Source organism: Lepeophtheirus salmonis, chromosome 9 (assembly GCF_016086655.4).
Source record: "Lepeophtheirus salmonis chromosome 9, UVic_Lsal_1.4, whole genome shotgun sequence".
NCBI classification, from domain to species: domain Eukaryota; kingdom Metazoa; phylum Arthropoda; class Copepoda; order Siphonostomatoida; family Caligidae; genus Lepeophtheirus; species Lepeophtheirus salmonis.
Genome location: NC_052139.2, coordinates 25,975,007 through 25,999,133, shown reverse-complemented (window position 1 = coordinate 25,999,133; position 24,127 = coordinate 25,975,007). Strand labels below are relative to the sequence as shown.

At 31.4% G+C, this 24,127-nt stretch overlaps 3 protein-coding genes and 1 pseudogene across 3 annotated transcripts; all 4 read right to left on the bottom strand.

Moving 5' to 3' along the window:
- Window positions 1-160: 160 nt before the first annotated feature.
- Window positions 161-1,871, bottom strand: LOC121124430 (astacin-like metalloprotease toxin 3; annotated as a pseudogene).
- Window positions 1,872-5,895: 4,024 nt separating this feature from the next.
- LOC121124479 (low choriolytic enzyme-like) lies at window positions 5,896-7,604 on the bottom strand. The gene is given in 8 exon segments (XM_040719634.2): window positions 5,896-6,111; window positions 6,172-6,267; window positions 6,339-6,440; window positions 6,498-6,534; window positions 6,537-6,663; window positions 6,723-7,006; window positions 7,069-7,400; window positions 7,455-7,604. Coding segments are annotated over 8 exon segments (1,095 nt in total). The 5' UTR covers window positions 7,567-7,604; the 3' UTR covers window positions 5,896-6,106.
- A 4,040-nt stretch (window positions 7,605-11,644) lies between these two features.
- LOC121124421 (astacin-like metalloprotease toxin 3) lies at window positions 11,645-13,426 on the bottom strand. Its single transcript, XM_040719575.2, has 7 exons — window positions 13,204-13,426; window positions 12,818-13,149; window positions 12,472-12,755; window positions 12,246-12,412; window positions 12,088-12,189; window positions 11,921-12,016; window positions 11,645-11,860 (listed from the first exon to the last, which is right to left on the bottom strand). The coding sequence occupies exons 1-7, from the start codon at window positions 13,313-13,315 to the stop codon at window positions 11,856-11,858; spliced, it is 1,098 nt and encodes a 365-aa protein (XP_040575509.1). The 5' UTR covers window positions 13,316-13,426; the 3' UTR covers window positions 11,645-11,855.
- Window positions 13,427-17,380: 3,954 nt separating this feature from the next.
- LOC121124422 (hatching enzyme 1.2-like) lies at window positions 17,381-19,025 on the bottom strand. Its single transcript, XM_040719577.2, has 7 exons — window positions 18,940-19,025; window positions 18,554-18,885; window positions 18,208-18,491; window positions 17,982-18,148; window positions 17,824-17,925; window positions 17,657-17,752; window positions 17,381-17,596 (listed from the first exon to the last, which is right to left on the bottom strand). The coding sequence occupies exons 1-7, from the start codon at window positions 18,998-19,000 to the stop codon at window positions 17,592-17,594; spliced, it is 1,047 nt and encodes a 348-aa protein (XP_040575511.1). The 5' UTR covers window positions 19,001-19,025; the 3' UTR covers window positions 17,381-17,591.
- Between the last annotated feature and the right edge of the window lie 5,102 nt (window positions 19,026-24,127).

The window sequence follows — 24,127 nt, the reverse complement described above, 5'->3', positions numbered from 1 at the left end:
GAGCCAGCTGCTTCAAATCATGTCAGAGTAAATTCAGGACTACAGTTGAAAGGAAAATATATATTAGATCCTTTCCAATTTATACCAAAAATACATCTCCCCATATTTTAATATATAGTATTGTCAAACATAAATAAAGTAGGTTCAAAAACCTGGCAAATTTGTGCAGATTCCTTTATTGTAAGCCTTAATATTAAAAAGTTCATCAAATGGCGGATTCATAGTACATATTATTTTTAACATTGCTCAAGGATATAGTTTGAAAATATTACTCATATAAATTACAATGATTTACACATAAATTGTAGTATGAATAATTAAATATTCTAATAATAAGGAGTAAATAATCAAATAGACATATCCATAGTAAGTTAGCCTGAAAATATTAATTAAAATAATTAAAGATTGTAAGGTAATTAAAGATAATTTTACTTACATAGTCTACAAGTTAATTTACATCCTTTTGTAATGGCATCAAGCTCTCCACAAAGATGTTTCATGTCAGGACAATTTCTATACATGTCATAGCATTCTAAAGACAAGAAAGGGATTCAAAAATTATAATAAAAAGTGAATAGTTTCAAATAAATAAAAATAACCAACCAGTGCATTCGCCGCAAGAAACTTTACAGCCATCTTTGATAAATTGGTTAGTCTTGCATTGATTTTTGTATAATGGACACTCTCTATAAATATCCTTACATTCTATTTGATATAATGAATTTAGTTTTTCGTTCAATGACTACAAAATAACTACCTACCAACACTTGGCTTTCTCGTCGTTTTTTTTTTTCTGGGTCCTCGTTACAGTCATAACGCATTTTTACTTTAAGTGCATCTAAGTTTGTCATCCCTTTTCTATTACCGATAACAATACCAGTGGGTACAGGTCTAAGGACCCTCATTGTATCTTGGCCGGTGGTTGTAAAACTAAAAATTCAACAAATATAACTTTATACTAAAGGATTTGCTATAATTTAAATAATTACTCATCTAATCCATAGTGCATAATAGATCCATAGTCATACTCCAATCCAAACGTACGCGTCTTGAACCCCGAGTAGCAATTATCAAATGAAGTTTGTGTCGACCTGGGATCACATACTGGAGGACGTTCTCTTGCATTAATATCAATGGCTCTAAAATAATTAGAGATAGAATCCCGTTTAATTCTTGACCAATAAATTTGAACAAATTGATCTCGATCAGGTCTTGTTTGTTCGTGAGCAAATCCTAAAATATGGAGCATTTCGTGGGCAGCAATACCCATGATCTGAAAAGAAGGATACGTATGTAAGTGCAGAAAACTGCCTTTCTAATAAAATGCTAACTCACCATGCATGTGCTACGTCCGTTACTCCTTTGTAAATTCAAAACATGCATTCCACGGTTAGGGTTATATCCCAAGACTGCAAAGCATCCATCTTCTCTGGGGTTGATAAGGACAAAACTCTTTTGTCCTGAGCGTGGGACCCATTTCACGCACGTTTTACTCTCTATTTCTCTCATTGCGGATTTAATCACATCCAAGTCGGAACTGCTGTACCCAGAACTGATTTCGTAGGGAACTTCGTTGTTGGGCCACTTTGCCCCTGCTATAAAATTCCTTGAAGCCATTTCCTGTCTGTGAAATTTATCGTAAACGATGCGACATTCAGCATGCTTGACTGAAGACAAATAGGTTATACTAGAATGGATTTATACTTATTTCATTTACTTACCGCTTGAATAGACATCATGGAAAGTGAGGAGTAGAGTAGCAATGATTGTTAGTAACATCATTTCGCAATGCTCAGCTGTGGACTTGCGCTGTATAATCTGATTTGTATACATTTATTTATATTCGTTTTTTTGTATCACATGTGGTTTGTAAAAGATGAGTGGATTTTTTTTTTTTAAGTTTTGTTTGTTTTAGGATTACTCATGCTAAAAAAATTATGTCGTGCACGAGAAAAAGAAGAACAATTATATACACAAATCAGAGAAAGGAGACATTTCCAGTTTAGTTTTGACTGCAATTACATTCAATGGAGATTTTAAATCCGGAAAATTTAAGAATAATGTATTTGACAATTCATTTTCATAAGAAATGACTCGAGCCAAACACTTGTAGCTTCAACAAAGCCTCCAACAGGCCCCTAAAACACGCATTAGCCTGGATGAATATCTCCTTATCCATGTCGGCAAATGCCTTAGAATGGGAGCCTGCTCCGAATCGTTATCTGTAATTTTTATTGTTAGTTAACAAACTATTTTCTGAGAGTTGCTGTACTTTTGCAAGGGTTTTTGATTATTCTTGTTTTTGCTGTTATGTATAATAGTTTAAAGAAAATATTAACTTATGTAGCTTTGTATATAAGAATCAGTAAAAAGTACGCTTTTGTTCATTTGAGAAGAAAATAAGATCATTTAATGTCTGTACAATATATCTTTCATTTTCAAAGATATTCATTTCTTAAAAGTATAGTTCATGAGCAATATTAATTAGTTCCTTTTTAAACTTTCATTGATGACCTGGGAAATTTATAAGAAATTGCTTCCAATTGATTAGAAATATATTTTAATAAAGAACATTTTTAAATTGTTGCGTAAACATTTTTCAGAATAAATGCAAATTTTGTTTATTATTCATTGAATGCATATAATGCAGAAAACTCCCAAAGCAGCACTTATGAAGTATCTCAAGTCTCAATAACCTCTCCAGTATTAATTATTGCAACCATCACCAATGCTTTGTGTAGTGTATTGCGAACACTACCCAACAGAAGGAAATAACGGACCGGAGCCAAAGCCAATAAGAGTACCTTTAGATTCGGGGTACAATCATGCACTAATATATTTATTCTTTAAGGGATTAAAACTAAAAAGGCCGTACATAGCCAAAACTACTAAAATCTATAAACATGTTACACGTAAAATCTAATTAATAAAAAGGTACTATCTATTTAAAACAAAATCCCTACATCATTAGATAAAAGCACACATAAAAGACAATACATAACACTTTGTTCTTCCTACATCTTCAAATGAACTCTGCTATTCTATCCAGATTTGGTGAAGTCTCTCACATTATTCTTTTTGTGACTTGATGAGGTTGAAGTTGGATGGTAGGTATTTACCATCATGTTCAAGATCCCTAATCCAAAAGACACTCATTTAGTTGCAAGACGGTGAGTTACTGCAACTAGATCCATCCAAGCGAATTTTCTCCCCAGGAGTAGGGATGAAAGAATGTAAATAGTTGCTACCAGTTGGTGTGGTTCATATATTGGATAAAAAGAGTTAATTCAACTTAAAAACTGAAAATTAGATGGTCTGAGTTGTATCCTACTAAATTCTTTACTAGTGCTATGTTAGGACTTGATAAAAAACTAATACTGACAAAAAAAAAATCGGTCGAAAACTTGAGGTTAGACCCACCAAAAAAATGAAAAATTTCAGCCTCCTAGGTCCAACGGTGTGGGCACCTATAAAGGACACCCACATGGACAGAAACTCTATTTTTTGATATCATCAATCAAAACTACAAAAATTCTTTTTTACCTCAATATAGGTATGTTACAAAAAATTTAAGTTATCTTTTTTTCATTTTAAAACTGTTTTCCTAAATACATTTTGATACCGTAATCATGTTCTATAATCTATGATCTAATAAGGTAGGATATTTCAATAATATAACAGACAACTATCTTAAACATTACGGAGAATTAAATGAATTTTTCAGGAATTACAGAATCAGTAGCGTGCAGAACATATTATTTTTAAATACCTTCAATTAAATGTTATAATATGAAATTTGAGTATATGAATATTTTCTTACTTTCTCCAGACAATTTATTATAGTTATTGAAAAAAAATTAGGTTAGAAATGAATAGAAAGTACTTTCATATTGTGCAATATTTTCCTCTCCGTAAATCGGCATTTTGGAACATTCTCACTTAATATACATATAATTATTTATAATTTATCATCATAATATAAAAACACGATATGTCTAGGCGCCTTTACATTAAATTTAGTTATGTCCCAGTGCCTGAAACTCTGGGTTGGGTTGAAGAAAACTAGGGCAGACAGTCTGTTGCTCAATACCCTTGGAATGATAACAGGCATCCAAGCGGGTTTTTTATTATCTGTAATAGCTCTTAGACACGCTTATATTCCATTTTAAGGTACTAGGTAAGAATTAATAAGGGGAGTCAGAATAGTTTCAATTACTACGTTATCTATTTGTATTTTATAAAACATTCTGTCAAATCATTTTTGATAATATTTATTTTCAACAGCTAAAGCACGTGCATCCGTACTCCAACACATGGGAGCAATTGAATGTTATTGTAGAATCTCGCCCCAAGAATAAAAACTACTTTTACAGCCTGATTTTACAAAACAAGATCTATTGCCCCATCCTGGATTTAGAAGATTCTTTAATCGATCCAAAAACAAATGCCTCACGCAGATTAAGGATTTTTTATTGTTTTTTACTAAAAAATCATAATTAGTTGAATTTTTTTGAAGATAATTAATTTCCTGTCAATAAATATATAATTTGGATTTTTTTTTCTGAAAAAAATTTAAACTTAAAGCTCAATTTTTGTAAAATTTTATGTTTGTAAATTTTTGTAGATTTTTGACTTTTTTTTCAAAAACATTTATATTTTTAAAATTATTTTTCCAAAATTTTATATTTGAAGTTTTATTTTGGTTGAATAGCATTGGATTTTTGAATTGTTAAGACTATGTAGTTATGGATTTTTAAATTTTTAAGACTACATAATTATGGATTTTTGAAATATTTTGTCCTAATTATTTAATATTTTCAATTAATTTTGAAAAAATAATTTTGTCTGAATTGTATTGGATTTTTAACTTGAAAAAAGAAAATCCAAAAATCCCTTCAATGATTATTCCATGCACTTTTATCCTCATATATATATATATATATATTCATCGTAATGTCGGTATTAAATCCCTTTATGCATAGAAGCAAAATTTCATATTTTCGCATTATGTCCAGTCCCACTTGTCGGTCATTAAGGAAGGTGAAATCGATCCCTTCGTGACATCAATGATTAACACTAATAGTAGCCCTGACAATTTGAAGAATGTTTTTGAGATGATCATCTTAGCCAACATTACGTTTCATTATATGAGCAACAAACAGTTGTGGCCAGGGGGAGTAGATAATAACCTAGGACATTGCCAAGAATTACTATTATTGCGATCCTTAATTCTACTCCTGGTCGAACAAGGACCTAAACTTGTGTCACCCACCCAAAAAATTATCAGTATTACCATACGTCTTTCATTAGCAAATCCACTAGTGAATACTAAATATTTAGATGTTCCATGCTCTTAATTGATGAACTACTTGATAAAGCTAAATTGAACTTCATCAAAGGCAATCTTATCTGCGTCGACGCCTGTCAGATTGACAGCCCTGAACCAGACGTATCCTAGGATACACAATATAGATATACGTTATACAGGTACTTGATGTCATATCATGCGAGGAGATATTCACCAATCATCGATCTCGTTGAGCTATAAATATTCGCCATCGCCCAATCAGTGGAGGCTCTTCTGAAGCAGGACTAATTGTTGAGAAAGATTATCATTCGATTAGATTCCCAGAAAGAAAATTAAAATCAAATGTAAATAGAGAGAGGATCAAAAATAAAAATATTGACGTCAACTTCTTCTCCACATCATTATATATCTATGTTCACAACAGGTAGAGCCAGCTGCTTCAAATCATGTCAGAGTAAATTCAGGACTACAGTTGAAAGGAAAATATATATTAGATCCTTTCCAATTTATACCAAAAATACATCTCCCCATATTTTAATATATAGTATTGTCAAACATAAATAAAGTAGGTTCAAAAACCTGGCAAATTTGTGCAGATTCCTTTATTGTAAGCCTTAATATTAAAAAGTTCATCAAATGGCGGATTCATAGTACATATTATTTTTAACATTGCTCAAGGATATAGTTTGAAAATATTACTCATATAAATTACAATGATTTACACATAAATTGTAGTATGAATAATTAAATATTCTAATAATAAGGAGTAAATAATCAAATAGACATATCCATAGTAAGTTAGCCTGAAAATATTAATTAAAATAATTAAAGATTGTAAGGTAATTAAAGATAATTTTACTTACATAGTCTACAAGTTAATTTACATCCTTTTGTAATGGCATCAAGCTCTCCACAAAGATGTTTCATGTCAGGACAATTTCTATACATGTCATAGCATTCTAAAGACAAGAAAGGGATTCAAAAATTATAATAAAAAGTGAATAGTTTCAAATAAATAAAAATAACCAACCAGTGCATTCGCCGCAAGAAACTTTACAGCCATCTTTGATAAATTGGTTAGTCTTGCATTGATTTTTGTATAATGGACACTCTCTATAAATATCCTTACATTCTATTTGATATAATGAATTTAGTTTTTTCGTTCAATGACTACAAAATAACTACCTACCAACACTTGGCTTTCTCGTCGTTTTTTTTCTGGGTCCTCGTTACAGTCATAACGCATTTTTACTTTAAGTGCATCTAAGTTTGTCATCCCTTTTCTATTACCGATAACAATACCAGTGGGTACAGGTCTAAGGACCCTCATTGTATCTTGGCCGGTGGTTGTAAAACTAAAAATTCAACAAATATAACTTTATACTAAAGGATTTGCTATAATTTAAATAATTACTCATCTAATCCATAGTGCATAATAGATCCATAGTCATACTCCAATCCAAACGTACGCGTCTTGAACCCCGAGTAGCAATTATCAAATGAAGTTTGTGTCGACCTGGGATCACATACTGGAGGACGTTCTCTTGCATTAATATCAATGGCTCTAAAATAATTAGAGATAGAATCCCGTTTAATTCTTGACCAATAAATTTGAACAAATTGATCTCGATCAGGTCTTGTTTGTTCGTGAGCAAATCCTAAAATATGGAGCATTTCGTGGGCAGCAATACCCATGATCTGAAAAGAAGGATACGTATGTAAGTGCAGAAAACTGCCTTTCTAATAAAATGCTAACTCACCATGCATGTGCTACGTCCGTTACTCCTTTGTAAATTCAAAACATGCATTCCACGGTTGGGGTTATATCCCAAGACTGCAAAGCATCCATCTTCTCTGGGGTTGATAAGGACAAAACTCTTTTGTCCTGAGCGTGGGACCCATTTCACGCACGTTTTACTCTCTATTTCTCTCATTGCGGATTTAATCACATCCAAGTCGGAACTGCTGTACCCAGAACTGATTTCGTAGGGAACTTCGTTGTTGGGCCACTTTGCCCCTGCTATAAAATTCCTTGAAGCCATTTCCTGTCTGTGAAATTTATCGTAAACGATGCGACATTCAGCATGCTTGACTGAAGACAAATAGGTTATACTAGAATGGATTTATACTTATTTCATTTACTTACCGCTTGAATAGACATCATGGAAAGTGAGGAGTAGAGTAGCAATGATTGTTAGTAACATCATTTCGCAATGCTCAGCTGTGGACTTGCGCTGTATAATCTGATTTGTATACATTTATTTATATTCGTTTTTTTGTATCACATGTGGTTTGTAAAAGATGAGTGGATTTTTTTTTTTTTTAAGTTTTGTTTGTTTTAGGATTACTCATGCTAAAAAAAAAATTATGTCGTGCACGAGAAAAAGAAGAACAATTATATACACAAATCAGAGAAAGGAGACATTTCCAGTTTAGTTTTGACTGCAATTACATTCAATGGAGATTTTAAATCCGGAAAATTTAAGAATAATGTATTTGACAATTCATTTTCATAAGAAATGACTCGAGCCAAACACTTGTAGCTTCAACAAAAGCCTCCAACAGGCCCCTAAAACACGCATTAGCCTGGATGAATATCTCCTTATCCATGTCGGCAAATGCCTTAGAATGGGAGCCTGCTCCGAATCGTTATCTGTAATTTTTATTGTTAGTTAACAAACTATTTTCTGAGAGTTGCTGTACTTTTGCAAGGGTTTTTGATTATTCTTGTTTTTGCTGTTATGTATAATAGTTTAAAGAAAATATTAACTTATGTAGCTTTGTATATAAGAATCAGTAAAAAGTACGCTTTTGTTCATTTGAGAAGAAAATAAGATCATTTAATGTCTGTACAATATATCTTTCATTTTCAAAGATATTCATTTCTTAAAAGTATAGTTCATGAGCAATATTAATTAGTTCCTTTTTAAACTTTCATTGATGACCTGGGAAATTTATAAGAAATTGCTTCCAATTGATTAGAAATATATTTTAATAAAGAACATTTTTAAATTGTTGCGTAAACATTTTTCAGAATAAATGCAAATTTTGTTTATTATTCATTGAATGCATATAATGCAGAAAACTCCCAAAGCAGCACTTATGAAGTATCTCAAGTCTCAATAACCTCTCCAGTATTAATTATTGCAACCATCATCGATGCTTTGTGTAGTGTATTGCGAACACTACCCAACAGAAAGAAATAACGGACCGGAGCCAAAGCCAATAAGAGTACCTTTAGATTCGGGGTACAATCATGCACTAATATATTTATTCTTTAAGGGATTAAAACTAAAAAGGCCGTACATAGCCAAAACTACTAAAATCTATAAACATGTTACACGTAAAATCTAATTAATAAAAAGGTACTATCTATTTAAAACAAAATCCCTACATCATTAGATAAAAGCACACATAAAAGACAATACATAACACTTTGTTCTTCCTACATCTTCAAATGAACTCTGCTATTCTATCCAGATTTGGTGAAGTCTCTCACATTATTCTTTTTGTGACTTGATGAGGTTGAAGTTGGATGGTAGGTATTTACCATCATGTTCAAGATCCCTAATCCAAAAGACACTCATTTAGTTGAAAGACGGTGAGTTACTGCAACTAGATCCATCCAAGCGAATTTTCTCCCCAGGAGTAGGGATGAAAGAATGTAAATAGTTGCTACCAGTTGGTGTGGTTCATATATTGGATAAAAAGAGTTAATTCAACTTAAAAACTGAAAATTAGATGGTCTGAGTTGTATCCTACTAAATTCTTTACTAGTGCTATGTTAGGACTTGATAAAAACTAATACTGACAAAAAAAAAAAATCGGTCGAAAACTTGAGGTTAGACCCACCAAGTACCCCCCTCCTAAAAAAATGTTAAATTTCAGCCTCCTAGGTCCAACGGTGTGGGCACCTATAAAGGACACCCACATGGACAGAAACTCTATTTTTTGATATCATCAATCAAAACTACAAAAATTCTTTTTTACCTCAATATAGGTATGTTACAAAAATTTAAGTTATCTTTTTTCATTTTAAAACTGTTTTCCTAAATACATTTTGATACCGTAATCATGTTCTATAATCTATGATCTAATAAGGTAGGATATTTCAATAATATAACAGACAACTATCTTAAACATTACGGAGAATTAAATGAATTTTTCAGGAATTACAGAATCAGTAGCGTGCAGAACATATTATTTTTAAATACCTTCAATTAAATGTTATAATATGAAATTTGAGTATATGAATATTTTCTTACTTTCTCCAGACAATTTATTATAGTTATTGAAAAAAAATTAGGTTAGAAATGAATAGAAAGTACTTTCATATTGTGCAATATTTTCCTCTCCGTAAATCGGCATTTTGGAACATTCTCACTTAATATACATATAATTATTTATAATTTATCATCATAATATAAAAAACACGATATGTCTAGGCGCCTTTACATTAAATTTAGTTATGTCCCAGTGCCTGAAACTCTGGGTTGGGTTGAAGAAAACTAGGGCAGACAGTCTGTTGCTCAATACCCTTGGAATGGTAACAGGCATCCAAGCGGGTTTTTTATTATCTGTAATAGCTCTTAGACACGCTTATATTCCATTTTAAGGTACTAGGTAAGAATTAATAAGGGGAGTCAGAATAGTTTCAATTACTACGTTATCTATTTGTATTTTATAAAACATTCTGTCAAATCATTTTTGATAATATTTATTTTCAACAGCTAAAGCACGTGCATCCGTACTCCAACACATGGGAGCAATTGAATGTTATTGTAGAATCTCGCCCCAAGAATAAAAACTACTTTTACAGCCTGATTTTACAAAACAAGATCTATTGCCCCATCCTGGATTTAGAAGATTCTTTAATCGATCCAAAAACAAATGCCTCACGCAGATTAAGGATTTTTTATTGTTTTTTACTAAAAATCATAATTAGTTGAATTTTTTGAAGATAATTAATTTTCTGTCAATAAATATATAATTTGGATTTTTTTTTGAAAAAAATTTAAACTTAAAGCTCAATTTTTGTAAAATTTTATGTTTGTAAATTTTTGTAGATTTTTGACTTTTTTCAAAAACATTTATATTTTTAAAATTATTTTTCCAAAAATTTTATATTTGAAGTTTTATTTTGGTTGAATAGCATTGGATTTTTGAATTGTTAAGACTATGTAGTTATGGATTTTTAAATTTTTAAGACTACATAATTATGGATTTTTGAAATATTTTGTCCTAATTATTTAATATTTTCAATTAATTTTGAAAAAAATAATTTTGTCTGAATTGTATTGGATTTTTAACTTGAAAAAAGAAAATCCAAAAATCCCTTCAATGATTATTCCATGCACTTTTATCCTCATATATATATATATATATATTCATCGTAATGTCGGTATTAAATCCCTTTATGCATAGAAGCAAAATTTCATATTTTCGCATTATGTCCAGTCCCACTTGTCGGTCATTAAGGAAGGTGAAATCGATCCTTCGTGACATCAATGATTAACACTAATAGTAGCCCTGACAATTTGAAGAATGTTTTTGAGATGATCATCTTAGCCAACATTACGTTTCATTATATGAGCAACAAACAGTTGTGGCCAGGGGGAGTAGATAATAACCTAGGACATTGCCAAGAATTACTATTATTGCGATCCTTAATTCTACTCCTGGTCGAACAAGGACCTAAACTTGTGTCACCCACCCAAAAAATTATCAGTATTACCATACGTCTTTCATTAGCAAATCCACTAGTGAATACTAAATATTTAGATGTTCCATGCTCTTAATTGATGAACTACTTGATAAAGCTAAATTGAACTTCATCAAAGGCAATCTTATCTGCGTCGACGCCTGTCAGATTGACAGCCCTGAACCAGACGTATCCTAGGATACACAATATAGATATACGTTATACAGGTACTTGATGTCATATCATGCGAGGAGATATTCACCAATCATCGATCTCGTTGAGCTATAAATATTCGCCATCGCCCAATCAGTGGAGGCTCTTCTGAAGCAGGACTAATTGTTGAGAAAGATTATCATTCGATTAGATTCCCAGAAAGAAAATTAAAATCAAATGTAAATAGAGAGAGGATCAAAAATAAAAATATTGACGTCAACTTCTTCTCCACATCATTATATATCTATGTTCACAACAGGTAGAGCCAGCTGCTTCAAATCATGTCAGAGTAAATTCAGGACTACAGTTGAAAGGAAAATATATATTAGATCCTTTCCAATTTATACCAAAAATACATCTCCCCATATTTTAATATATAGTATTGTCAAACATAAATAAAGTAGGTTCAAAAACCTGGCAAATTTGTGCAGATTCCTTTATTGTAAGCCTTAATATTAAAAAGTTCATCAAATGGCGGATTCATAGTACATATTATTTTTAACATTGCTCAAGGATATAGTTTGAAAATATTACTCATATAAATTACAATGATTTACACATAAATTGTAGTATGAATAATTAAATATTCTAATAATAAGGAGTAAATAATCAAATAGACATATCCATAGTAAGTTAGCCTGAAAATATTAATTAAAATAATTAAAGATTGTAAGGTAATTAAAGATAATTTTACTTACATAGTCTACAAGTTAATTTACATCCTTTTGTAATGGCATCAAGCTCTCCACAAAGATGTTTCATGTCAGGACAATTTCTATACATGTCATAGCATTCTAAAGACAAGAAAGGGATTCAAAAATTATAATAAAAAGTGAATAGTTTCAAATAAATAAAAATAACCAACCAGTGCATTCGCCGCAAGAAACTTTACAGCCATCTTTGATAAATTGGTTAGTCTTGCATTGATTTTTGTATAATGGACACTCTCTATAAATATCCTTACATTCTATTTGATATAATGAATTTAGTTTTTCGTTCAATGACTACAAAATAACTACCTACCAACACTTGGCTTTCTCGTCGTTTTTTTTTCTGGGTCCTCGTTACAGTCATAACGCATTTTTACTTTAAGTGCATCTAAGTTTGTCATCCCTTTTCTATTACCGATAACAATACCAGTGGGTACAGGTCTAAGGACCCTCATTGTATCTTGGCCGGTGGTTGTAAAACTAAAAATTCAACAAATATAACTTTATACTAAAGGATTTGCTATAATTTAAATAATTACTCATCTAATCCATAGTGCATAATAGATCCATAGTCATACTCCAATCCAAACGTACGCGTCTTGAACCCCGAGTAGCAATTATCAAATGAAGTTTGTGTCGACCTGGGATCACATACTGGAGGACGTTCTCTTGCATTAATATCAATGGCTCTAAAATAATTAGAGATAGAATCCCGTTTAATTCTTGACCAATAAATTTGAACAAATTGATCTCGATCAGGTCTTGTTTGTTCGTGAGCAAATCCTAAAATATGGAGCATTTCGTGGGCAGCAATACCCATGATCTGAAAAGAAGGATACGTATGTAAGTGCAGAAAACTGCCTTTCTAATAAAATGCTAACTCACCATGCATGTGCTACGTCCGTTACTCCTTTGTAAATTCAAAACATGCATTCCACGGTTAGGGTTATATCCCAAGACTGCAAAGCATCCATCTTCTCTGGGGTTGATAAGGACAAAACTCTTTTGTCCTGAGCGTGGGACCCATTTCACGCACGTTTTACTCTCTATTTCTCTCATTGCGGATTTAATCACATCCAAGTCGGAACTGCTGTACCCAGAACTGATTTCGTAGGGAACTTCGTTGTTGGGCCACTTTGCCCCTGCTATAAAATTCCTTGAAGCCATTTCCTGTCTGTGAAATTTATCGTAAACGATGCGACATTCAGCATGCTTGACTGAAGACAAATAGGTTATACTAGAATGGATTTATACTTATTTCATTTACTTACCGCTTGAATAGACATCATGGAAAGTGAGGAGTAGAGTAGCAATGATTGTTAGTAACATCATTTCGCAATGCTCAGCTGTGGACTTGCGCTGTATAATCTGATTTGTATACATTTATTTATATTCGTTTTTTTGTATCACATGTGGTTTGTAAAAGATGAGTGGATTTTTTTTTTTTTAAGTTTTGTTTGTTTTAGGATTACTCATGCTAAAAAAAATTATGTCGTGCACGAGAAAAAGAAGAACAATTATATACACAAATCAGAGAAAGGAGACATTTCCAGTTTAGTTTTGACTGCAATTACATTCAATGGAGATTTTAAATCCGGAAAATTTAAGAATAATGTATTTGACAATTCATTTTCATAAGAAATGACTCGAGCCAAACACTTGTAGCTTCAACAAAAGCCTCCAACAGGCCCCTAAAACACGCATTAGCCTGGATGAATATCTCCTTATCCATGTCGGCAAATGCCTTAGAATGGGAGCCTGCTCCGAATCGTTATCTGTAATTTTTATTGTTAGTTAACAAACTATTTTCTGAGAGTTGCTGTACTTTTGCAAGGGTTTTTGATTATTCTTGTTTTTGCTGTTATGTATAATAGTTTAAAGAAAATATTAACTTATGTAGCTTTGTATATAAGAATCAGTAAAAAGTACGCTTTTGTTCATTTGAGAAGAAAATAAGATCATTTAATGTCTGTACAATATATCTTTCATTTTCAAAGATATTCATTTCTTAAAAGTATAGTTCATGAGCAATATTAATTAGTTCCTTTTAAACTTTCATTGATGACCTGGGAAATTTATAAGAAATTGCTTCCAATTGATTAGAAATATATTTTAATAAAGAACATTTTTAAATTGTTGCGTAAACATTTTTCAGAATAAATGCAAATTTTGTTTATTATTCATTGAATGCATATAATGCAGAAAACTCCCAAAGCAGCACTTATGAAGTATCTCAAGTCTCAATAACCTCTCCAGTATTAATTATTGCAACCATCACCAATGCTTTGTGTAGTGTATTGCGAACACTACCCAACAGAAGGAAATAACGGACCGGAGCCAAAGCCAATAAGAGTACCTTTAGATTCGGGGTACAATCATGCACTAATATATTTATTCTTTAAGGGATTAAAACTAAAAAGGCCGTACATAGCCAAAACTACTAAAATCTATAAACATGTTACACGTAAAATCTAATTAATAAAAAGGTACTATCTATTTAAAACAAAATCCCTACATCATTAGATAAAAGCACACATAAAAGACAATACATAACACTTTGTTCTTCCTACATCTTCAAATGAACTCTGCTATTCTATCCAGATTTGGTGAAGTCTCTCACATTATTCTTTTGTGACTTGATGAGGTTGAAGTTGGATGGTAGGTATTTACCATCATGTTCAAGATCCCTAATCCAAAAGACACTCATTTAGTTGCAAGACGGTGAGTTACTGCAACTAGATCCATCCAAGCGAATTTTCTCCCCAGGAGTAGGGATGAAAGAATGTAAATAGTTGCTACCAGTTGGTGTGGTTCATATATTGGATAAAAAGAGTTAATTCAACTTAAAAACTGAAAATTAGATGGTCTGAGTTGTATCCTACTAAATTTTTACTAGTGCTATGTTAGGACTTGATAAAAACTAATACTGACAAAAAAAAAATCGGTCGAAAACTTGAGGTTAGACCCACCAAAAAAATGAAAAATTTCAGCCTCCTAGGTCCAACGGTGTGGGCACCTATAAAGGACACCCACATGGACAGAAACTCTATTTTTTGATATCATCAATCAAAACTACAAAAATTCTTTTTTACCTCAATATAGGTATGTTACAAAAAATTTAAGTTATCTTTTTTTCATTTTAAAACTGTTTTCCTAAATACATTTTGATACCGTAATCATGTTCTATAATCTATGATCTAATAAGGTAGGATATTTCAATAATATAACAGACAACTATCTTAAACATTACGGAGAATTAAATGAATTTTTCAGGAATTACAGAATCAGTAGCGTGCAGAACATATTATTTTTAAATACCTTCAATTAAATGTTATAATATGAAATTTGAGTATATGAATATTTTCTTACTTTCTCCAGACAATTTATTATAGTTATTGAAAAAAAATTAGGTTAGAAATGAATAGAAAGTACTTTCATATTGTGCAATATTTTCCTCTCCGTAAATCGGCATTTTGGAACATTCTCACTTAATATACATATAATTATTTATAATTTATCATCATAATATAAAAAACACGATATGTCTAGGCGCCTTTACATTAAATTTAGTTATGTCCCAGTGCCTGAAACTCTGGGTTGGGTTGAAGAAAACTAGGGCAGACAGTCTGTTGCTCAATACCCTTGGAATGGTAACAGGCATCCAAGCGGGTTTTTTATTATCTGTAATAGCTCTTAGACACGCTTATATTCCATTTTAAGGTACTAGGTAAGAATTAATAAGGGGAGTCAGAATAGTTTCAATTACTACGTTATCTATTTGTATTTTATAAAACATTCTGTCAAATCATTTTTGATAATATTTATTTTCAACAGCTAAAGCACGTGCATCCGTACTCCAACACATGGGAGCAATTGAATGTTATTGTAGAATCTCGCCCCAAGAATAAAAACTACTTTTACAGCCTGATTTTACAAAACAAGATCTATTGCCCCATCCTGGATTTAGAAGATTCTTTAATCGATCCAAAAACAAATGCCTCACGCAGATTAAGGATTTTTTATTGTTTTTTACTAAAAAATCATAATTAGTTGAATTTTTTTTGAAGATAATTAATTTTCTGTCAATAAATATATAATTTGGATTTTTTTTTGTGAAAAAAATTTAAACTTAAAGCTCAATTTTTGTAAAATTTTATGTTTGTAAATTTTTGTAGATTTTTGACTTTTTTTCAAAAACATTTATATTTTTAAAATTATTTTTCCAAAAATTTTATATTTGAAGTTTTATTTTGGTTGAATAGCATTGGATTTTTGAATTGTTAAGACTATGTAGTTATGGATTTTTAAATTTTTAAGACTACATAATTATGGATTTTTGAAATATTTTGTCCTAATTATTTAATATTTTCAATTAATTTTGAAAAAAATAATTTTGTCTGAATTGTATTGGATTTTTAACTTGAAAAAAAGAAAATCCAAAAATCCCTTCAATGATTATTCCATGCACTTTTATCCTCATATATATATATATATATATTCATCGTAATGTCGGTATTAAATCCCTTTATGCATAGAAGCAAAATTTCATATTTTCGCATTATGTCCAGTCCCACTTGTCGGTCATTAAGGAAGGTGAAATCGATCCCTTCGTGACATCAATGATTAACACTAATAGTAGCCCTGACAATTTGAAGAATGTTTTTGAGATGATCATCTTAGCCAACATTACGTTTCATTATATGAGCAACAAACAGTTGTGGCCAGGGGGAGTAGATAATAACCTAGGACATTGCCAAGAATTACTATTATTGCGATCCTTAATTCTACTCCTGGTCGAACAAGGACCTAAACTTGTGTCACCCACCCAAAAAATTATCAGTATTACCATACGTCTTTCATTAGCAAATCCACTAGTGAATACTAAATATTTAGATGTTCCATGCTCTTAATTGATGAACTACTTGATAAAGCTAAATTGAACTTCATCAAAGGCAATCTTATCTGCGTCGACGCCTGTCAGATTGACAGCCCTGAACCAGACGTATCCTAGGATACACAATATAGATATACGTTATACAGGTACTTGATGTCATATCATGCGAGGAGATATTCACCAATCATCGATCTCGTTGAGCTATAAATATTCGCCATCGCCCAATCAGTGGAGGCTCTTCTGAAGCAGGACTAATTGTTGAGAAAGATTATCATTCGATTAGATTCCCAGAAAGAAAATTAAAATCAAATGTAAATAGAGAGAGGATCAAAAATAAAAATATTGACGTCAACTTCTTCTCCACATCATTATATATCTATGTTCACAACAGGTAGAGCCAGCTGCTTCAAATCATGTCAGAGTAAATTCAGGACTACAGTTGAAAGGAAAATATATATTAGATCCTTTCCAATTTATACCAAAAATACATCTCCCCATATTTTAATATATAGTATTGTCAAACATAAATAAAGTAGGTTCAAAAACCTGGCAAATTTGTGCAGATTCCTTTATTGTAAGCCTTAATATTAAAAAGTTCATCAAATGGCGGATTCATAGTACATATTATTTTTAACATTGCTCAAGGATATAGTTTGAAAATATTACTCATATAAATTACAATGATTTACACATAAATTGTAGTATGAATAATTAAATATTCTAATAATAAGGAGTAAATAATCAAATAGACATATCCATAGTAAGTTAGCCTGAAAATATTAATTAAAATAATTAAAGATTGTAAGGTAATTAAAGATAATTTTACTTACATAGTCTACAAGTTAATTTACATCCTTTTGTAATGGCATCAAGCTCTCCACAAAGATGTTTCATGTCAGGACAATTTCTATACATGTCATAGCATTCTAAAGACAAGAAAGGGATTCAAAAATTATAATAAAAAGTGAATAGTTTCAAATAAATAAAAATAACCAACCAGTGCATTCGCCGCAAGAAACTTTACAGCCATCTTTGATAAATTGGTTAGTCTTGCATTGATTTTTGTATAATGGACACTCTCTATAAATATCCTTACATTCTATTTGATATAATGAATTTAGTTTTTCGTTCAATGACTACAAAATAACTACCTACCAACACTTGGCTTTCTCGTCGTTTTTTTTTCTGGGTCCTCGTTACAGTCATAACGCATTTTTACTTTAAGTGCATCTAAGTTTGTCATCCCTTTTCTATTACCGATAACAATACCAGTGGGTACAGGTCTAAGGACCCTCATTGTATCTTGGCCGGTGGTTGTAAAACTAAAAATTCAACAAATATAACTTTATACTAAAGGATTTGCTATAATTTAAATAATTACTCATCTAATCCATAGTGCATAATAGATCCATAGTCATACTCCAATCCAAACGTACGCGTCTTGAACCCCGAGTAGCAATTATCAAATGAAGTTTGTGTCGACCTGGGATCACATACTGGAGGACGTTCTCTTGCATTAATATCAATGGCTCTAAAATAATTAGAGATAGAATCCCGTTTAATTCTTGACCAATAAATTTGAACAAATTGATCTCGATCAGGTCTTGTTTGTTCGTGAGCAAATCCTAAAATATGGAGCATTTCGTGGGCAGCAATACCCATGATCTGAAAAGAAGGATACGTATGTAAGTGCAGAAAACTGCCTTTCTAATAAAATGCTAACTCACCATGCATGTGCTACGTCCGTTACTCCTTTGTAAATTCAAAACATGCATTCCACGGTTAGGGTTATATCCCAAGACTGCAAAGCATCCATCTTCTCTGGGGTTGATAAGGACAAAACTCTTTTGTCCTGAGCGTGGGACCCATTTCACGCACGTTTTACTCTCTATTTCTCTCATTGCGGATTTAATCACATCCAAGTCGGAACTGCTGTACCCAGAACTGATTTCGTAGGGAACTTCGTTGTTGGGCCACTTTGCCCCTGCTATAAAATTCCTTGAAGCCATTTCCTGTCTGTGAAATTTATCGTAAACGATGCGACATTCAGCATGCTTGACTGAAGACAAATAGGTTATACTAGAATGGATTTATACTTATTTCATTTACTTACCGCTTGAATAGACATCATGGAAAGTGAGGAGTAGAGTAGCAATGATTGTTAGTAACATCATTTCGCAATGCTCAGCTGTGGACTTGCGCTGTAATATCTGATTTGTATACATTTATTTATATTCGTTTTTTGTATCACATGTGGTTTGTAAAAGATGAGTGGATTTTTTTTTTTTAGGTTTTGTTTGTTTTAGGATTATTCATGCTAAAAAAAATTATGTCGTGCACGAGAAAAAGAAGAACAATTATATACACAAATCAGAGAAAGGAGACATTTCCAGTTTAGTTTTGACTGCAATTACATTCAATGGAGATTTTAAATCCGGAAAATTTAAGAATAATGTATTTGACAATTCATTTTCATAAGAAATGACTCGAGCCAAACACTTGTAGCTTCAACAAAAGCCTCCAACAGGCCCCTAAAACACGCATTAGCCTGGATGAATATCTCCTTATCCATGTCGGCAAATGCCTTAGAATGGGAGCCTGCTCCGAATCGTTATCTGTAATTTTTATTGTTAGTTAACAAACTATTTTCTGAGAGTTGCTGTACTTTTGCAAGGGTTTTTGATTATTCTTGTTTTTGCTGTTATGTATAATAGTTTAAAGAAAATATTAACTTATGTAGCTTTGTATATAAGAATCAGTAAAAAGTACGCTTTTGTTCATTTGAGAAGAAAATAAGATCATTTAATGTCTGTACAATATATCTTTCATTTTCAAAGATATTCATTTCTTAAAAGTATAGTTCATGAGCAATATTAATTAGTTCCTTTTTAAACTTTCATTGATGACCTGGGAAATTTATAAGAAATTGCTTCCAATTGATTAGAAATATATTTTAATAAAGAACATTTTTAAATTGTTGCGTAAACATTTTTCAGAATAAATGCAAATTTTGTTTATTATTCATTGAATGCATATAATGCAGAAAACTCCCAAAGCAGCACTTATGAAGTATCTCAAGTCTCAATAACCTCTCCAGTATTAATTATTGCAACCATCATCGATGCTTTGTGTAGTGTATTGCGAACACTACCCAACAGAAGGAAATAACGGACCGGAGCCAAAGCCAATAAGAGTACCTTTAGATTCGGGGTACAATCATGCACTAATATATTTATTCTTTAAGGGATTAAAACTAAAAAGGCCGTACATAGCCAAAACTACTAAAATCTATAAACATGTTACACGTAAAATCTAATTAATAAAAAGGTACTATCTATTTAAAACAAAATCCCTACATCATTAGATAAAAGCACATATAAAAGACAATACATAACACTTTGTTCTTCCTACATCTTCAAATGAACTCTGCTATTCTATCCAGATTTGGTGAAGTCTCTCACATTATTCTTTTTGTGACTTGATGAGGTTGAAGTTGGATGGTAGGTATTTACCATCATGTTCAAGATCCCTAATCCAAAAGACACTCATTTAGTTGCAAGACGGTGAGTTACTGGAACTAGATCCATCCAAGCGAATTTTTCCCCAGGAGTAGGGATGAAAGAATGTAAATAGTTGCTACCAGTTGGTGTGGTTTATATATTGGATAAAAAGAGTTAATTCAACTTAAAAACTGAAAATTAGATGGTTTGAGAAAAAAAATCGTGTTGCTACATATCTAAGTATCAGCTATTATTTTATATATCACACTCAATCTCATTAAATTTTATAGAAGTTTTTATCAAAAATGAAATTATAATGTTTCAACTATAATGAATACAAATTATTTCTTTTTAATTATCCCTTAATTATTCATACATTCTAATGTCGTTAAGATTAATTTGTGTAATTTAGAGCCTATATTAAGTTTAAATCACGAAACAAAACTCTCTTAATATTTGGAGTAACTTGTGTTTATGCAAGATTACTTGTTGGAGTATTACTCATTGCCTCAGACAAATTCATGACTATTTCTGCAAACAGGGTATATGTGTTTTGAATGATTCATAAATGATCAAATAAAATAAAAATAATACGTAAATCATTTTTAAATGTGATTAAGACTTTTAATCTTTTAACCAGAGATTCTAAGATGTAATAACAGTAGTCGATACTTAATCACAAAATTCATCACAATACAACTCAACATGTTTCTAAAACTTTTCGAAACCATAAATATGTAGTTGGTAGATACAGGGTACTTATTTGATTTATTTATGATCTTGAATAATGATATTTTGTATCTCTTAAAGAATGAAAAAATAAGGATGACAGCTTCTATTACTGTTTTCTAGTATTATATGGATTTCTTTTTTTCTTTTTTTGACAGATTTGTCTCCCAATTACAATAAAACCGCTCCCGCGTTTTAGGACATAATCAGCATTACTGGTCAAAAGTCCCTCTCTTCTTTTTTTTCCTCACTAAACCTTATAATCTCCTTTTTTTTTAAATGTAGAAAGATACCTACTAATATGTAGCAAGGATAATCCTTAAAATTTTAAAGTCCTTATTTTTTGTTTTTTATGAAGTAGATGATTGTATGTCATAAAATTTGTTTTTAGAAACATGCTATTTTAAGGCCGTTATGACCTAAAAGGCCAAGAAAATAGTTACCAGTTATAAAAAGACTGCATTATTACTATTTTTTTCAGTTCGTAGAAATCAGCTTTTATTTATTTAACATCTCAAAGAAAAGTGAACAGGGAAAAAATTTATTTTTTGCCTCAAAATCAATGCTACTATATACAATTTTATAATATTTTTTTTTTTGCTGAAGCTTTTTTTTTATATCCGAGAAAAAGGGTCTCTGAAACTGGGCTGTTTTAAAAACTCTCTTTGGTTTCTCTAACATAACATCAAATAAATTTAACAAGATAAAGGATTGAAGGCAGTATAGATTGAGAGTTTCAAATTTTTTGTCTGAACCGTAAATTCAGCTGAGAAAAAAAACAAAACAATGCATGTAAATGCAATACAACATTTAGTCCTGATTTCCATATGATGTACTGTAGAAGGGTTGTTGCCAGCTTTCGTCGTTTGGGTGGGCTTAGCCCCAAAAATTATAAACACAATTACATGATTACTTATTTAAATAGGTTTATTAATTAAACTCTTAGCAGATGGTGATTGCATTAAAGCATTAAACCAAGTAGCGTATGGACGGCTAACGTTATTATTAGGGGGAAAATTTTTTTGGGCAAAATTTACTTTTTTTGTCCGCTAGAGGTATTATTATTTCAAGCATTTTGGAAAGTAATTTCCAGTTCTCTTCTGAATGAGTCAAGTACGGTACTGTTTTTACTTTTATTTCCTTTATTAATCATATACTTTTTGCTTGAGCAAATATGAAGAAGGAATTATGATTCAAAATGATTATCTCATACATAATGTTCAGCAGGTTCCAATTAGGAATATATTTAAAATTTGATATCCATTTTTTTCTTCTTGCAACTTCTTTTGGATTTTTGGGAGTGGGAAATTCCAAAAAGCAAACGTTTTCTTAGAAGCTTTGTGATATTTGACTCAGTTCTATTTTGTATCCGCAGATACTAAATTGCCCCATTGTTTTGGAGTAATTTGTTTCAAATTTGTTTTATAATAATATGTAAATGAAATGAAAATACATTAACAACAAAATTTTATAAAATAAGTCAAAAATTTCCAAAAAACGATAAAGTTTTATTGGAAAATTTGGTAGGAGTCAATAGTATATTAAAAATGACCTGTGAGACATTTTTAGGGCAGGAGTAATGATGAACTAAACGATATAAATGTACAATTTCAAATTAATCTATGCTTTTAGAACGTGCTTAAGATGGATGTCTCTCATCATATACTAATCATGATTTAAATCATCTAAAAATGTCCTGATTGATTCAAGGAGAAATCTACTTGACGTCGCATTGTTTCAACTTCATTAGTAAAACAAAAAAAAAAAAAAATATATATATAAAAACGAATGGTCACTCTATGTATGTTTCTTAAGCAATCAAACTAAAAGTGCAATCAGTATCTAGGCTTTTTTTATGGACATAACAACATAAATTCATTAATATCCAAAATCAATCTTTCAAAGTAATTCACATACCGAGTGCTCCTTTAAAATTTGAACACTTTGAATTTAAAACTTGAACAAGATATAATTTATTATTTAAGGCTTGGCCTGGCACCTCCTGCGGATGTATCATGTTGTCCCAGTACTGGCTGACAGTAGCATTGAGAGGGCCACTGTTTGGATGAAGGGCACTAAAGGCCTTCCACTCTACTTACACCTATAATGTGTCGCTAACAGTGTATGTATCAGGGCTATAGGGGGGAGTAGGAGTCTCAAAAAAAGCTTAAAAGAGTCTTGCAACAAGGGAGAAGGAAATAGAAGAATGCTGCTGTCAAAATTTGTCTCTCCTCTCTGACAAGACTCTTTCAATCCCACTTTTGTGATAGCCTTTTAGATAGACTGATGTGAGAACCCAATATTTCTTGTATGGATCCCCATTGACTAGTAGGGATTGGCCTGGACTGTTTTCTTTAACTCTTCCGGCTCCAGTTTGGCCTTTTTGACAGATCCCATTTTCCTCTCCAACCTTTTGTACATGCTAACGACGTAGACAGTAGTCTTAGAGACACCCAACTGCTTGGAGTCTGTGTTTGAAAATTTGCATATCAAGTTAAAGTGTCATTTTCCTGACTTATACGTAAGCTAGAGAGATATAATTTGTTTTGGTTAATAATTTATTGTTTATGTTTTATTAATTCCAAAATATGAATCCATTTCAATTACTCAACTTTAATTAATAATTGAATAAGTAAGTGCTCAGATTTCAATGGATCGCCCGGTAACACTCAAAAGCAATCTTTTAAAGTAATCAGTGTATAATTTTATTATCCTAAATGCATTCTACTCTCTTTAAGAATAATTATATATAAAACAAAGCTTTAATAATTAGAAAAATCAATTTTTATTCTTATTGGGTATCTATACATATAAGGAGAAGGTGCGATTAATAAATTGATAGTAATATAAAATACCACTAATACGGTTATTTTATTACTAATAGAAAGTTTTTATTAATTATACAGTGTTTAGGAGTTGTTTAATAACAAACTTTGGCCGCCTTCTCCTGCCACATTTCTCCAAACGATACAGGAAGATATGATGGACACGTTTGATTTCTTTCATGTCAATTAGAGCCCATTCCTGTAAAATGAAGGCCTACAGAGTTTCATACGTGCCCTCTCCCCGACA

What these genes read in the sequence shown, in the direction of transcription:
- LOC121124421 (XM_040719575.2), bottom strand. Translation starts at nt 13,315, where the DNA reads ATGTATACAAATCAGATTATACAGCGCAAGTCCACAGCTGAGCATTGC. An exon ending in ACGGACGTAGCACATGCATG is followed by an intron (nt 12,756 to 12,817) that starts GTGAGTTAGCAT and finishes CCTTCTTTTCAG; the next exon opens with ATCATGGGTATTGCTGCCCA. An exon ending in TTCTTGCGGCGAATGCACTG is followed by an intron (nt 12,017 to 12,087) that starts GTTGGTTATTTT and finishes TCTTGTCTTTAG; the next exon opens with AATGCTATGACATGTATAGA.
- LOC121124422 (XM_040719577.2), bottom strand. Translation starts at nt 19,000, where the DNA reads ATGATGTTACTAACAATCATTGCTACTCTACTCCTCACTTTCCATGAT. An exon ending in CCATGATGTCTATTCAAGCG is followed by an intron (nt 18,886 to 18,939) that starts GTAAGTAAATGA and finishes ATTTGTCTTCAG; the next exon opens with TCAAGCATGCTGAATGTCGC. An exon ending in ACGGACGTAGCACATGCATG is followed by an intron (nt 18,492 to 18,553) that starts GTGAGTTAGCAT and finishes CCTTCTTTTCAG; the next exon opens with ATCATGGGTATTGCTGCCCA.